The sequence below is a fragment of the Cuculus canorus genome, chromosome 24, assembly GCF_017976375.1.
Source record: "Cuculus canorus isolate bCucCan1 chromosome 24, bCucCan1.pri, whole genome shotgun sequence".
Classification (NCBI taxonomy): Eukaryota; Metazoa; Chordata; class Aves; order Cuculiformes; family Cuculidae; genus Cuculus; species Cuculus canorus.
The window spans coordinates 6,349,800-6,363,724 of record NC_071424.1 but is presented as its reverse complement, the minus strand read 5'-3'; the positions used below and the strand labels follow the sequence as shown (position 1 = coordinate 6,363,724).

The window sequence follows — 13,925 nt, the reverse complement described above, 5'->3', positions numbered from 1 at the left end:
TCTGCCAGAGCCCGGGTCAGCACCCCAGCTCTTTCTGGTCTGAACTGGGATGCTGTTCAGTGGATGAAGGATGCTTTGGGCTCACTCCTGACCCACCTCAGTGGGGATTTGGGGTGAGACATCACCTGCCAGAGCCCGGGTCAGCACCCCAGCTCCTTCTGGTCTGAACTGGGGTGCCAGCCCTGTCCCGGACCCGAGCCCGGAGCAGCGGCTGGTCCCTTCCCGGGTGATGTGAGGGTTCCTTGCTTACCCCGAGCTCCGGTTCTGCCTCCGTTGCCCCCTCCCCGCACCCCCTGCCCCACACCGCACCCGAAGTACCGGTTCCGGGGCTCGAAGCGGGACCTGTGAGCTCCGTGCTGGCACCGACCCCGCCGCTCCCACCCCGTCACCCCCTTCCCGGCTGCCCCCCCCCCCCCCCCGCCTTCCTTCCCGGGGGTGCCGGGGAGCCCCAAATCGTGTCCCTCGCTCTTTAAAGGGCCGGGAGGCTGCACCATGTGATGCTCCGGCTCGGGCTGGGAGCTGGCACAGCCTGCGGGAGCCGAACGGTGCCGGGCACCGGGGACCGAGCGCAGCGCCCCGAGCATCCCCCGGCGCCCCCAGCATGTTCCCAGCCTTACCCTGCGGGTGAGGGGCTCCTGCTGCCCCCCCGAAACGAGCCCTCGGCGTGCGGGGCAAGGTGAGGGGCGCTGGGGGCGGCAGATGCCGGGGCGCGGGGCGAGGAGAGGAGGAGGAGGAGGAGGAAGAGGAGGAGAGGGGGGTGGGAAGGGCAGCCCCGCTGCGGCTGCAGCCTCGGGCGGCCCCGAGCGCTGGGAGGGGGGGGCTCCGCCGGCAGCTCCCGTTCGCCCTGCGGCTCCCGGAGCGGGATGGAGGTGGGTGCAGGATGAGCCCCGGGGGACGGAGCCCCGGGGGACGGCACAGACAGGAGGGGGGGGGGGGGGGTTCCCACCCCCCTGCCCGGGCTCCATCCCAGCTCGCAGCTCAGGTCACTGATGCCACTCGCTCACCGCCTCCCTGTGCGTTTGCAGGTGACAGAGGGACCCCGGAGTGAGCGAGGAGGGGACCGGAGCATCATGGCACAGCCTGTCTCGGCCTTCCAGGCTGCCTACATCTCCATCGAAGTCCTCATCGCTTTGGTGTCCGTGCCGGGGAATATCCTGGTCATCTGGGCTGTGAAGATGAACCAGGCGCTGCGGGATGCCACCTTCTGCTTCATCGTCTCCCTGGCAGTGGCCGACGTGGCTGTGGGGGCTCTGGTCATCCCACTGGCCATCATCATCAACATCGGACCCCAGACGGAGTTTTACAGCTGCCTCATGGTAGCCTGTCCCGTCCTCATCCTCACCGAGAGCTCCATCCTGGCACTCCTGGCCATTGCCGTGGATCGGTACCTGCGGGTGAAGATCCCAGTCAGGTAGGAAAAACACCTCAAGACAAACTCTGCGGTGATGCTTTGTTAAAGGGGAACGAGGATGCCCCAAACTCTTGGAGAAGCATTGGGAGAAACGTCTTTCTCCACAGTGCTGGCCCGGGCACTGCTGGCCACGGCAGCAGTCAGGGCGCGGTGGGCTTGGGGGGTTCCTGGAGTCTCTGGTAGCTTCACTTGGGGGGTCAGAGGGTGCTGGGGGTGCAGGCAGTGATTGCATTGTGGCAGCTGTCAGATGGGGCAGGACAAACCCCTCTTGGGGTGCCTTGTGGCAGAGACAAAGTGTGTTCCACTGCCACCCGGCAGGGTGCTTCAGGGAGTGCAAAGGGGATGAGAGATCTGTCTTCAGTCCGGGTTCTCCTTTGCCGTGAGGAGCGCAGGGGTGATAACATGCTTGCTGATGGACATGTAGGACACAGCTTTTGAAGGACCAGAGGTGACAGCCCAGCACGTCTCGTGGGGCAAGGTCACCCAGGAGAGACCCTGGCTCTGGGGCTGCCCCACAAATGACTTCTCGTCACCTGTATCTGTTGCCAAAGCCAAGCCCATAGCAAGTACCATGGGGCTTAAATGGGGGGAATGCACTATATTTGAACTCTGATGCTCCTGGAGGAGATATTTAACTGCTTCATGGCCGGCTCCCTCCCGCGGGTGCGGTGCTGCAGCCCCTGGGCTTGGGCCACGCTGCCACAGGCTGGAGTGCCACAGGGGGACCGGGAGGTGTCAGCAGGGCTGGAAGGGGATGTGACAACTGATATTGGTGACACTTGAATGCAGCCCACACATCCCAGCTCAGCCCCTCGCTGTACAGTCTCTTGTCCCCCTTGCTCTGTTCAAGGACATCCTTGGGCTGCAGGGACACCTTTGCTGGGCTCTGGCTCTGGGAAGGCTCTCGCTGCTGAGAGCATTGCTGGAAAACTCAGCCCAGCCAGGACGGCTGAGCACACCCCCAGCTCCTGTCACCCCAGAGACCCCTTTGCAGCTCAGACGTGGGCTCCAGCCCTTTGGCTTCAGGGGTCCAAGACCCTTCATCAGCATAAAGACCCCTTAAAAGGACACAGCCTCCTTGTGGTAGGTGCTGCCCAGATCCCGACAAATCTAGGATCATAGAATGGTAATCATAGGATAGCTTGATTTGGAAGGGACCTTAAAGTCCATGCAGTTCCCACTCCCTTACCATAGGCAGGGACACATCCCACTGGATCAGGTTGCTTAAAGCCCCATCCAGCCTGGCCTTGAAGAGCTCCAGGGATGGAGCAGCCACCACTGCTCTGGGCAGCCTGGGCCAGGGCCTCCCCACCCTCAGCGTGAAGAGTTTCTTCCTAACCTCCAATCTAAATCTTCCCCTCTCCAACTTAAAGCCACTCCCCCTCTTCCTATCACTCCAGACCCTTGTAAAAAGTCCCTCCCCAACTTTCCTGCAGCCCCTTTCAGCACTGGAAGCTGCTCTAAGGTCTCCTCAGAGCCTTCTCTTCTCCAGGCTGAACAACCTCAACTCTCTCAGCCTGTCCCCATAGCAGACGTGCTCCAGCCCTAGGATCATCTTTGTAGCCCTGCGTAGGACCCTTCCCAGGCCAGTAACCACCTTCCTATACAGAGAGACAGATAGAAGGCACCTCTGTTGGGATCGTCTGGCTGCCTCAGAGTGCCTGGTGTCCTCAGATCCACTGGATCAGCCCAGAGATCTGTTTCTTTGTGGTTTTTTCCTGCACCCATGGCCAGCAGAAGCTGCTCCATGAAGGAGCGCAAGTCAGGTGGCACAGAATAAAACTGCGGTCCCTGCCCACCTCCTCCCTGCCACACTTGATTCCACAGACTGTTCCAAACTTCATCCTAAAGTGTGATTTTCCCAGCCTGAAAAATCGTCGTCTTCCAGCCCATCGGCGTAACCAAAGCGATTCTCACCCTGTCATTGCTCTCAGTGCTTTTTTTGGTCCTCCTGCATCCCCTGCGTGGTGGGGATGGGTTCAGGTGTGGGAGGACTGCGGTTTTATACATAGCAACGCTGCCTGGCTCACGGCTGTCATTTCTCTAACAAACCCAGTCTTTTTTACTCACTTGCTGCCTCTGAGCATCAAACGGGCCTTTTCGGGGAGCCCTGAATTTTGTCATTCTGTTATGTGCCTGAGCACTCAGCATCACGAGATTTTCCTCTGATTTTTTGTAGCCTACTTTAATATTAAACAGCTTGCTAGCCTCAACATGAAGGGTTCAGCTTTGCCAACTTTTCTGCTCAATCATGCCTGGATATTTCCCTCTTTCTCCAGTATGAATTCCTGGCAGTTGGCTAACGCGGTGCTTTTAGGTGGTTTTTGTGCCCTAGACATAGCAGCAGCAAAACAACATTGTAGATGGCAGAAAATGTCACTAAAGAACATTCCCTGGATCTGAAATGCCTCAAGTTTCTCCCAGCTTATCAGTAGATGCTAAAAGATGGTGCTGAAAACATTTTTACAGGGCTGACAGCTCGACTCATGGCTTGATGGTGTTCATAGAATCGTAGAATCCCTAGGTTGGAAAAGATCTTTGAGATCATTGAGTCCAACCATATGTGTCCACTACTAAACCAGATCCCTGAGCACCTCATCCACCCATCTTTTAAGCCCCTCCAGGGATGGGGACTCCACCACCTCCCTGGGCAGCCTCTGCCGGTGCCTGAGAACCCCTTCTGTGAAGAAGTTTTTCCTAATGTCCAATCTGAACCTGCCCTGGTGCTACTTCAGGCCATTCCCTCTTATCCCATCACCTGCTGCTTGGGAGAAGAGACCAACACTCACCTCTCTACAACGTCCTTTCCAGGAGCTGCAGAGAGTGATGAGGTCTCCCCTCAGCCTCCTCTTCTCCAGGCTAAACAACCCCAGGTCCCTCAGCTGCTAACATCCCTGGGGGTCCATCCAGTCCTGGGCAGCGATAGCATCCCATGGAGATTTGCAGGCAAGTGGGGAACAACACAGGGGGAATCTTTCCTTCAGCCATAGAGCAGCCAGGACGTGGAGCAGGGACATCCCTTCCAGCATTAGGCTCAGAGGGGACAGTGGGCAGCATACACGCCACAGCTTACTTCTGTGCCAAAGAAGGTCCACAGAAAAGTCTGGCACAGGGCAGGTGCTTGCCAGTGTGACCGACACATGGCCTGGCATGGCCGAGGGGGTCTTGGGGGCTGTAGTGGTGCAGAGGTCCCCCACATCCCTGTCCCCCCTATCGGCTCACAGGCAGCTCTGGCTCTGCTGAGTTTTGAGGAGAGGGGATAGTGGGGAAACGCGTTACCTAGAGGGAGCTGACAGGGACCAGGAGCAGCAAGGAGAGATGCCGTGCACATCCCTGCTCCATCCTTGTGCCGGTCACCCTGCAAATGCTGTCTCCACTCCAGGGACTCCAGTGAGGCACCACTTGCATTTCAGGGTTCCTGAAGGGGTACAGGCCAGTTGTCAGGGAAGACAACAAGGCTGTTGGCTGGGAAGAGTTATCTGAAGAAAAAGCAAAGTCACCACTTCCCAGGCTTTCTATTTAATTAGACGGAGCGGGGACTGGAAGTGCAGCTTGGCATGGAGGGGGAACACGATGGTCCAGCAGCTGGCTGCCCACATACACCCTGGCCCTGGGGGCTGTGAGCCTGCGGGAACAGCCTAAAGATTTGCTCCTTCTTTCAGTGACCACATGGACCCGTCTGCTGCCCAGCTGGAGAACAAACCATGGGGCAGATTGGGAGCTTTGCAGCCTCCGGGGTGGGTACTTGCGGGCAGCATGAGGTACCTCAGGATGGCAGTGGGAGATGCCCACGTTGGCATCCGATGCTCCAGCTCAGGCATTCTGCTTGCTCCCATGGCCACATTGACACAGCCACAGAGGAGCAGATTTAGACTAGACATAAGGAGGAAATTCTTCATGACGAGGGTGGTGAGGCACTGGCCCAGGTTGCCCGGGGAAGTTATGGATGCCCCTTCCCTGGAGGTGTTCAAGGCCAGCTTGGATCGGCCTTGGGCAGTCTGATCCAGTGGGAGGTGTCTCTGCCCAGCACAGGGGGTTGGAATTGGATGATATTTAAGGTCCCTTCCAACCCAAACTGTCCTATGATTCTTTGATTCCATGATTATGGGCCACCTGTGCAAGGTGGAGGTAGATTTTGGGGAATGGAGAGTAGTCTTGCACAGCTTTGAGTCACCACCTCCTTCCTTCTGCTCTTGGAGGTAAACACAGTGCACATCCAGTATGGTCAGGGGGCCAGGATGTCCTACCGAACCCTCTCCCTGTCCCAAACCCCATTCCTCATGGCTCTCGGGGTCTGAAGGATACCGCCTCCCCCAGCAAGGAGAGATGCAAGAAGATTGTTCGGGCTGAGCAGACTGAAGCAGAGGGTACCACACTTCCCAGCCTCCACAGGAACCACTGTAAACAGCTGGAAGTCACCTAAAATAGGTTTGCTGCCTTCATGCTGGCAGAAAAGCACACATCTCTCCTCTCACATCCTTCCTCCCCAAGCGGCGCCAAAGCAGGACCCTCGTCCTGTTGTCCCCAGGACAGACACAGCAGGGTCGCCCAGCCCAGCCCAAACTTCCCTCTCACAGCCGTGGTCAGGAAAGATGAAACAAGTTCAAAGGGAAGGGAAGCAGCCGGCTGGGGGGTGTCCGGCAGGAACTGGCCCCTCAGCATCCCCGCAGTGCAGGTTGATGGCAGGATGCTGGAGGGGACGGTGCTGCAATGTTGTCTGGTGGGAGATACAGCTCCTTTGGTGCCAGTCTCTGCTTCAAGGCTGACTGGGGGGTGTGTGTGTGCTGGCTCTGCTCTGAGATGCTGCATTAGGCTTTTTGGAGCCTTTTCCATGGTGGGAGGAGCTGGTTTCCTTAAGAGACACTGAACCACAGCCCTTTGGCCAGGGAGGTTGCCTGGCTGGATGCAGCCTGGTCCCATCTTGGGGTTTCCTTGGGGGGTCCTACCTGCTTGTCTTGGACCACCGAGTCTTTCTTCAAATGCTGTGAAATATGTCAGGAAGAGAAAACCTGGACAACACTGTTGGTAGCAAGAGCCCTTGTACGTGGAGTCTCTCCCTGCGTGACAGGGACCCCCCATCCTCTGTGCCTGCGCCCTGACATTACAGTGCCCCTTGCCAGCCTTGCCCTTCCCACCCTGCAGCATCCCTGAGAGCACCCCACCACGGCCAGCTGCCGTTTGTAGTGCTGAAGGTTTCAAAAACATGTGTGAGGTTGCAGAAATTAGACCAAACCAGGCTGGAAATTGCTAGGAAATGGGGGGACAGGAGGCTGGGGTGCAGCAGGAGAGAGGTAAAGCAGGGTCTGCGGACACCACTGGTGCTCTCTGCTGATTCAGAAGTGCCCTGTCCTGAGCTTTAGGAGGTAAAACAGCTCCGGGACAGCAGAAGCATCCCTTGGCCGCGGACTGCAGTGCATGCAAGGCAGGGGGTGAGGAAGAATTACAGGTAGCCTGCAAGCTCTTCTATTGTCCTGTCAGCTTTTCCCCCTTGACCTCACTGTTTTTCAGGCTCCTGCCTGAGCTCCAACTCCTGCTAGGATTGCAGCGCTCTTTCCCCTTCTCTCCAGGCCTGCCAAGAGCCACAGGCGTGGGGCCAGCTGGGGCTGGGTCACGGGGAAGCCTAGGAAGTCTTGTCACCCTCAGCCAGCTGGGTCGTGGAGCAGGGCACACGTCCGAGATGGTTTTCCCCCTTTCCTCCAGCGAGAGTTCATGGAGGGTCTTGGCAGGAGAGCGATGGGCACTCACCCTCATGGGATGGGGGCTGAGGAGGACATTGGGATGAGACCCTGCTTTGGCCCAAATCTTTCCAGCACTCCTCACGCTAAGTGCAAGGGAACTTCCCCAGACACTTGAGCTCTGAGATCCAGCAGATGTGCCCAGGATGGAGGTGGGGAGGTTTTGATCCAGGCTGGGATGCACAGAGGCCCCAGAGCTGGTTCCCCAGGGACTGTACCCAGTGAAATGGGGAGATCTCCAACCTCAGGAGCAATTTTTCCAGATGCCACAAGGTTTTCAACTCAGAGCAATGGGAGCAATAGGATGAAATGGAATGAGCGGCCGAGGGATCTGGGGTTGTTTAGCCTGGAGAGGAGGAGGCTGAGGGGAGACCTTATTACTCTCTACAACTGCCTGAAAGGAGGTTGTGGAGAGGAGGGAGCTGGGCTCTTCTCCCAAGTGACAGGGGACAGGACAAGGGGGAATGGCCTGAAGCTCCGCCAGGGGAGGTTCAGGTTGGATATCAGAAAAAAATTCTTCACAGTAAGAGTCATGGGGCACTGGAACAGCTGCCCAGGGAGGTGGTCGAGTCGCCTTCCCTGGAGGTGTTTAAGGAACGGGTGGATGAATTTGTTCGGGACATGGTTTAAGGAGTGTTAGGATTGGTTGGACTCGATGATCCACTGGGTCCTTTCCAACCTGGTCATTCTATGATGATTCTATGAAATTAAGAAAAGGAAATGTGTGCCACATCTGCGGGCAATCTGTCAGCGAGGTGATGGGTTTCACGTGTTCCCTGGGAGGGCTGGGTGACTGGAGATGTGTCTGGCCAGCCTGGCCAAAACAGTAGATGATAAGCGATGGCAGCAGAGAGTGATCCCGCCCAGCCAGGCAAGGGAATAAACCAAACTCTGGCTCTTCCAAGGCTTGTTTTTGAATTCAGAGGAAATATTTCCAAGAGTCAGAAGCAGGAGCATGAGTTTGGAGAGCTTCAGGGGTCTCACTTGCCCGGGAGTTCATCTAGGTTTCTTTCTATGGTCAATGAAAAGATGCCATCAGTCCTTACAGGCCCTGGCCCTGTGCATTTCCAAGGAATATGCTCCCATTTTTCTTAAACTGGAGAAATTTTAGGGGCTGGCAGGTTTTTGGAGCCACCTCTTCTGTTTCTTCCTTTGTTGCCCTCTGGTTGCCCTCTAGCAGTATATTATTAGCAACAAGGGTGATCTATGGAGACAATCATTCCTGAGGAACAGGCAGATCTGAACCGAGGATGGAGAATAAAAGGCAGAAATCACAGCTCGGAGAGGTTTACTGGAGACTTCGGGCTGTTTCCAGGCTGCAGTTTCCAGGACTCTGCATCAGCTCAGCCTGTGGGGGCTGAAACGGGGCATTTCACACCAAGCTCTGCAAGGATGAGCTGTGCCAGTCCAGGACCAAGAGCTGAACTATGGTATCACCAAAATACTCAGAGCCTGGGAGATGGAAAGGGATTTACCAACAGGTTATGTTGGTCTTGAGATCCTGGTAAATACCCAGGTGAGCCGGTTTTCAGCATGACTCTGATCTACGGAGTAATTATCAGCCAAGAGCACGCTAGGTCAGAGATCAAAGCCACGAGGGCTCTTCCCTTGGTGAGGGGACGTCTGGATTAGGCTCAGCGGGAGCACACACAGCTGCTGCCGCAGCACCACGAGACGTTTGCTGACAGACGCAAAATCAGGTCACTTGAAAAAGCTACAGACTCTGCCGTGCCAGCCAGAAGGAAGCGACTTGGGCTGTAAGCAGTGTTCCCAGCTTCTGGGCTCCTAGGGAAGAGGCTGGGGTTTGCGGGTGTCCCCCACCTTGGGATGCAGCAGAAGTCTGACAGTGGGATGCTCTGTTCTTGGTAGCACAGGGAGAAGGGGAGAAGAGTGTGTGCGGGGATGCTCCAGACTCACTGATATTTGGGGTTTTTCCTAAATTTTCTGGATTAAAAGGGTGAGTGGAGATGCATGGCCTCCAGGGAGCCCGGAAGGGCTTCTTGGGCAGCAGCAGCACCCTGTGTCACCCCAGCCCTTCTCTGTATCTCTGAGCAGAGTGAGACGTGGTCCCCGTGCTGGGTAATCTGCCCAGGGCATCTTTTTCCCCTGACCCCGTTATCTGCAAGTCAACATCTGTCCCCTTGGCAGAGCTTATGCCTGCCTGCGTTTTGCTGCAGGGAGGTGAATAAGAACCAGCATCTTCTTGCTGGTCTTTACCCACTACACCCCAAAAGGGTATTCTGGGAATATTTTCATTGTTTTGGTTTGGGTTTTTTTCCCCCCCGTTTCTACAGATTTTCCAGTTAAAGCATTGACCCTTGACTATGCATCAGCAATAAATTTGAAGGCATGTTTCCAGCAAGGGAAATAGCACATTTACAGACAGGGAAACTGAGGCACAGAGCAGCACTGTGGCTCCCCCACAGTGACCCCACCAGGCAGGGATGGAGGTTGGGGCTCAGCAGGTGTGGAAGCTGAGCTATACCGGGACAACCTGGCTTTTCAGTTCAGTTCTCATGTCACGACTGTGCCCAGGGCACCTGGCAGCCCGGCTCCTCCACGATCCCAGCCCATGCCATGGTGATGTGTGCAGGGGTAACTCAATGAGATTATTAGGTAACTCAAGGGATTATTCAAGGGGTAACTCAATGGGATTATCCAGGAGGCCAAATGGTCCTTCTGGGCTGCAGTTCCCCAATCTGCAGAGCCTGGAGTGAAGAATGCTTAAAGTCACTCTGGCCAGCAACCAGTCCTGATTAAAAATGACATCTGCATCCACTGAGACAATCAAAAGAGGGTGAGACTCGTGTGTAGGAACGATGCCATTGACGAGGAGGTCCTGCCCATCAATTCGTACCGCAGGGAACAGATACATCAAACCAGGTGGAGGTCATCAAATCACAGAATCGCAGAACAACCTCACAATCGTAGAGTCATAGAATCACAGAATGGTTTGGGTTGGAAGGGACCTCGTTGCCCATCCAGTTCCACCCTCCCTGCCATGGGAGGGACACCTCCCGCTGGATCAGGGGCTCCAAGCCCCATCCAACCTGGCCTTGAACACCTCCAGGGATGGGGCAGCCACCACTGCTCTGGGCAACCTGGGCCAGGGCCTCCCCACCCCCACAGGAGAAAATTTCTTCCTAAAAGATCATCTCAATCTCCCCTCTTTCAGCTGAAAAACATTCCCCCTCATCCTCTCTCTTCAATCCCTGATCAAGAGACCCTCCCCAGCTTTCCTGGTGCCCCTTTCAGTACTGGGATGCTGACCTAAGGTCTAGCCGGAGCCTTCTCGTCTCCAGGCTGAGATGCATGAATGGAACCCAGCAAAGCTCTGCAAACTCCATAGCAGTGGTTCAGGTGCATTGGACACCATCAATCCAAGAGGACCTGCTCTACAAAGAGAGCAGATGGCAGAGCAGCCAGCTTGCATTTCTTTATCCCATAGCCATGTATACTGACCATAAGATCCCTGTTGAGCAAAAGATGAGGAGCACCAACTACCAGGGTCACCTGGACATGGTGGGATGGACAGCAAAGTTTCTGGAGTGAGTAAGGTGAGATTCCTCACTGCAGGTGAGTGATGGTCCGGTGTGCATGGTACAATAGTCCATAACACCTGTGACTGAGCAGCAGAGCCCATGAAAACACCTGGGAACACTCAGAGGGCCTCTGCCACATTTCCAACAGCACTACTGAGCACTTTGGAGATGCCTTTCCCTATTCTGAAGTGACTGGTGTGCTTCCAAGAGTGCTAAGTTGGTGGAGGCAATGGTGAAGAACATTGAGGCTTAGTGTCCAAGTGCTTTCTAAGGTCCTGATGCAGCTGCTGGCAAGAGGACAAGTGAAACACCCTACAGGAGGAGGTTTTGCTGAAGCAAAATCTGGTGATTCAGCCTGCCTGTCCCCACCAGCCCAGCCTGGCCCTGCAGGCAGCACGTCAGGAGTGAGTCAGGACCAGCTCACCATGGTGTGTGCTATCACCACAGCCATCCAGTGCTGGAGCTGGCTCAGGGCGTGCAGGAGCCCTTCGACGGGGGGCCTTGGGTCTTTCCCCACCCCTAAGATGGAAGAATGTGACTCCATCAACAGGAGGTGTTGTCATCACCTGGTCATTGCAGAAACGATTCCCACCTCCACTCCACGCCAGCCAAAGCAGGCAACAGAGCAGAAATAAGTGACTCACAAAGTCAGACTGGGTTCAGGCAGACTCAGGCACTCCTCTGCCACTGAGCCGGCTCTTGGGCCGCAGGCTGGTCTCCACGTCATTGCCTGGCCTTTGGCTCATACCATCCATCTTGCTCTGGTCAGACGTGTGCCATGTGGCCACCAACAGCCGAGTCACTCTCAGCTCCTTTACACCCCGAGGCACATCACAGCGGGGTTTCTCTAGCCCGTTGCTGGTGTAAGGATGAGCTTAAGTGGGTCTTGAAAGTGCCGGTTTGACTTTGTTGACCAGGAAGAGGATTTTGGTCTTGAGCTTGGATGGAGACAGCCCAACAGACTCTGTTTTCAAAGTCTGATCTGGAGGGATCCCCAGACCCACAGCTGCAGCTGGCAGTCAGTGAGGTTAGACCCAGAAAGATCTCCTGTCAAGGACATCTGAAAACATCTTGTATCCAAACACAAGGGACCATTGGACACAGGGATGGGCTCTGAAAGGTCCCAACAGCCACCTGGCCGAGTGGCCTGGGACCTTGCATGTCCTTGGGTCTTCAAGGCAAAGGCCTGGGGATGGAGGTCATGGACTTACTGCATCCAAATGGCTGTGCTCAGCACCAGCCTGACAGTGGGAAGGATCCTGATCCCAAGGATTCACAGCACAAGCCTCAACATGGAGGGGGGTTTGGTGGGACTGATCAAAGTGAATGTGAGGGATGCAAGGGAGGTCTGAATTCAGCAAACCAGCGCCTTGGCAGGTCTGCATTTCAGCATGGAGACAGTGGAGGAATAGAAAAGTCGCTGCAACCAAAGAACGATGGAATAAAAGGATAAAAGATGCAGGAGGCACCACGGTGAATCAACCTGGGAGATGAGTTTCTTTGTGACACACATAGGAGCCATTTCAGAGTGGAAAGAAATGGACGGACTGGAAGAAAACCTCTGGCTGGAGGAAGGACAGGGGAAAAGCCCTGCAGGGTCCTACCAGGAAGGGTGTGAGGGAAGCCCAGACACAGAACATGGGGGTTGTGGTCCCTGCAGACCACAGCAGGACATGGAGCATGGAGCAGACCATGTAGGTGAGAGACTCCCGGGAGAGGTGGGACAGCTTGAGAGGCTTGTGCCCTTGGGGACAACAGCACCATCTCAGAGCCTGGGGAAATGACAGCCAGCACAGCTGAGCCAACATGAATTGTATTGGTTTACACTGGAGATAAATTAATATTTTTTTGAAGCGACGCAGCAAAGGTGGACGCAGGAGCTGAGAGAGAACTCCTTGTGCTCGCTGCTGATGGGCTGGGAGCAACGGTCCCAGGCAGCTGATCCTTCTGGGAGACTTCTCATCCAAGGTGGCCCAAACTTTCAAGCTCATGAAACGGGAAAGCAGTCATTCCAGAGGCTGCCCGGGCTCCTGGCGGGGAGATGTCTTTGCTGGCAGCACAGCTGCCCAGCTGCTGGGGCAGGCACATGCTCTTGCCCAAGATGCTCAGTTGCAAGAAAGAGCAATTGATACTCTCCAAGGCGACCACAGAAAAGCCCCACAGCCAGCAGGGTGCCCTGCAGAATAGCAATGAGCTGAGCACCCCTGCTCTGCCAGCACCCAGCCCCGCTGCCGCCTGCCTGCGGGCACGTAGCCACCTTGCCGACCAGAGAGCGGCTGAGCGGGCAGACCTGGGTGATGCCATCAGCAAGAGAATGTAAAATAACCCCAAGGTGCTGGAATCCTCCTTCCCGTAGAGCACAGGCAGCAATCGCCGATGGGCTAAGGACCAGATGGGTGATGGGTGGCAAACAGGGGAGGAAGGACCATGTTGGGGGACACGGGGCAGGATCAACCACTGGGAAGTTTTGTAGTGTCTGCGTTTGCCCTTCACTGCCCCAAGGCTCGTGAGACCCAGAAGCTCCCCGTTACACCCTTGCCCCATCTCTCACTGCCTTTTCCATCCTTGCCCCCATCCCTCCCTGCCTGGGCTTTGCCCTCAGGGAGCACTGCCAGCAGCCACTGAAGTCTCGGTTGGTTTGGTGGATTTTTGTTAAGAACAAAATTCTCTGCTCCCAAACAGGAGCTGGAGGAGGAAAGGGGATTTCATAAAATCATAGAATCTGCTATTCTATGATAGGGAATTTGTTCCCCGGTCCTGTTCCCCTGTCTTCCTCACCAGCCTCCATCCATGCCATCCTTGAGACTGCAGTGCTTGTGTGTGCAGACCCCGGGGTATCAGAGATGCTCGAACAGGACCTCAGGGACACAGAGGCAGGGAGGTGACAGCCCCAGTCCTGGACCATGCCGGGGTGACAATAACACCTTTCCGTTGCCTCTCAAAGAAGAACCAGAGCACAGAAAGCTGGGACAGCACTGGCATGGCTGTCTATCTGCCTTCTCTGGGCCATTTCTCTCTCTGCATCCAGAGACCGGGATGATTTTTCTTGGCCTCCTTCAAATAAGGGAATTGCCAGCTCCTGGCACCGGGGATGCTTTCTCATTCAATTCAGTTCATCTTGCTTCACTTGGCATGTCATAGCTCCCCTCTGAGACTCAGTTTCCCCATCTGTTCACAGAGGGAATGATGCTACAAACTCTCTAAATGCACCGAGAGGCCGATGCTGAGAAATGCTGT

The 13,925-nt window shown here is 55.7% G+C and overlaps 1 protein-coding gene across 2 annotated transcripts in view; it reads left to right on the top strand.

Annotated features, from left to right (window-relative positions):
* Positions 1-490: 490 nt before the first annotated feature.
* ADORA1 (adenosine A1 receptor) overlaps positions 491-13,925 on the top strand; it is a 28,406-nt gene continuing 14,971 nt past the window's right edge. Inside the window, exons 1-2 of one of the 2 annotated variants that reach the window (XM_054087347.1) lie at positions 491-676; positions 1,026-1,411. In XM_054087347.1, the coding sequence (XP_053943322.1) occupies positions 1,071-1,411 (341 nt within the window). In that variant the 5' untranslated portion in view covers positions 491-676; positions 1,026-1,070. Of the gene's footprint in view, positions 677-765; positions 870-1,025; positions 1,412-13,925 lie in introns of those variants that run through there. The other variant, XM_054087346.1, reaches the window with a different exon arrangement.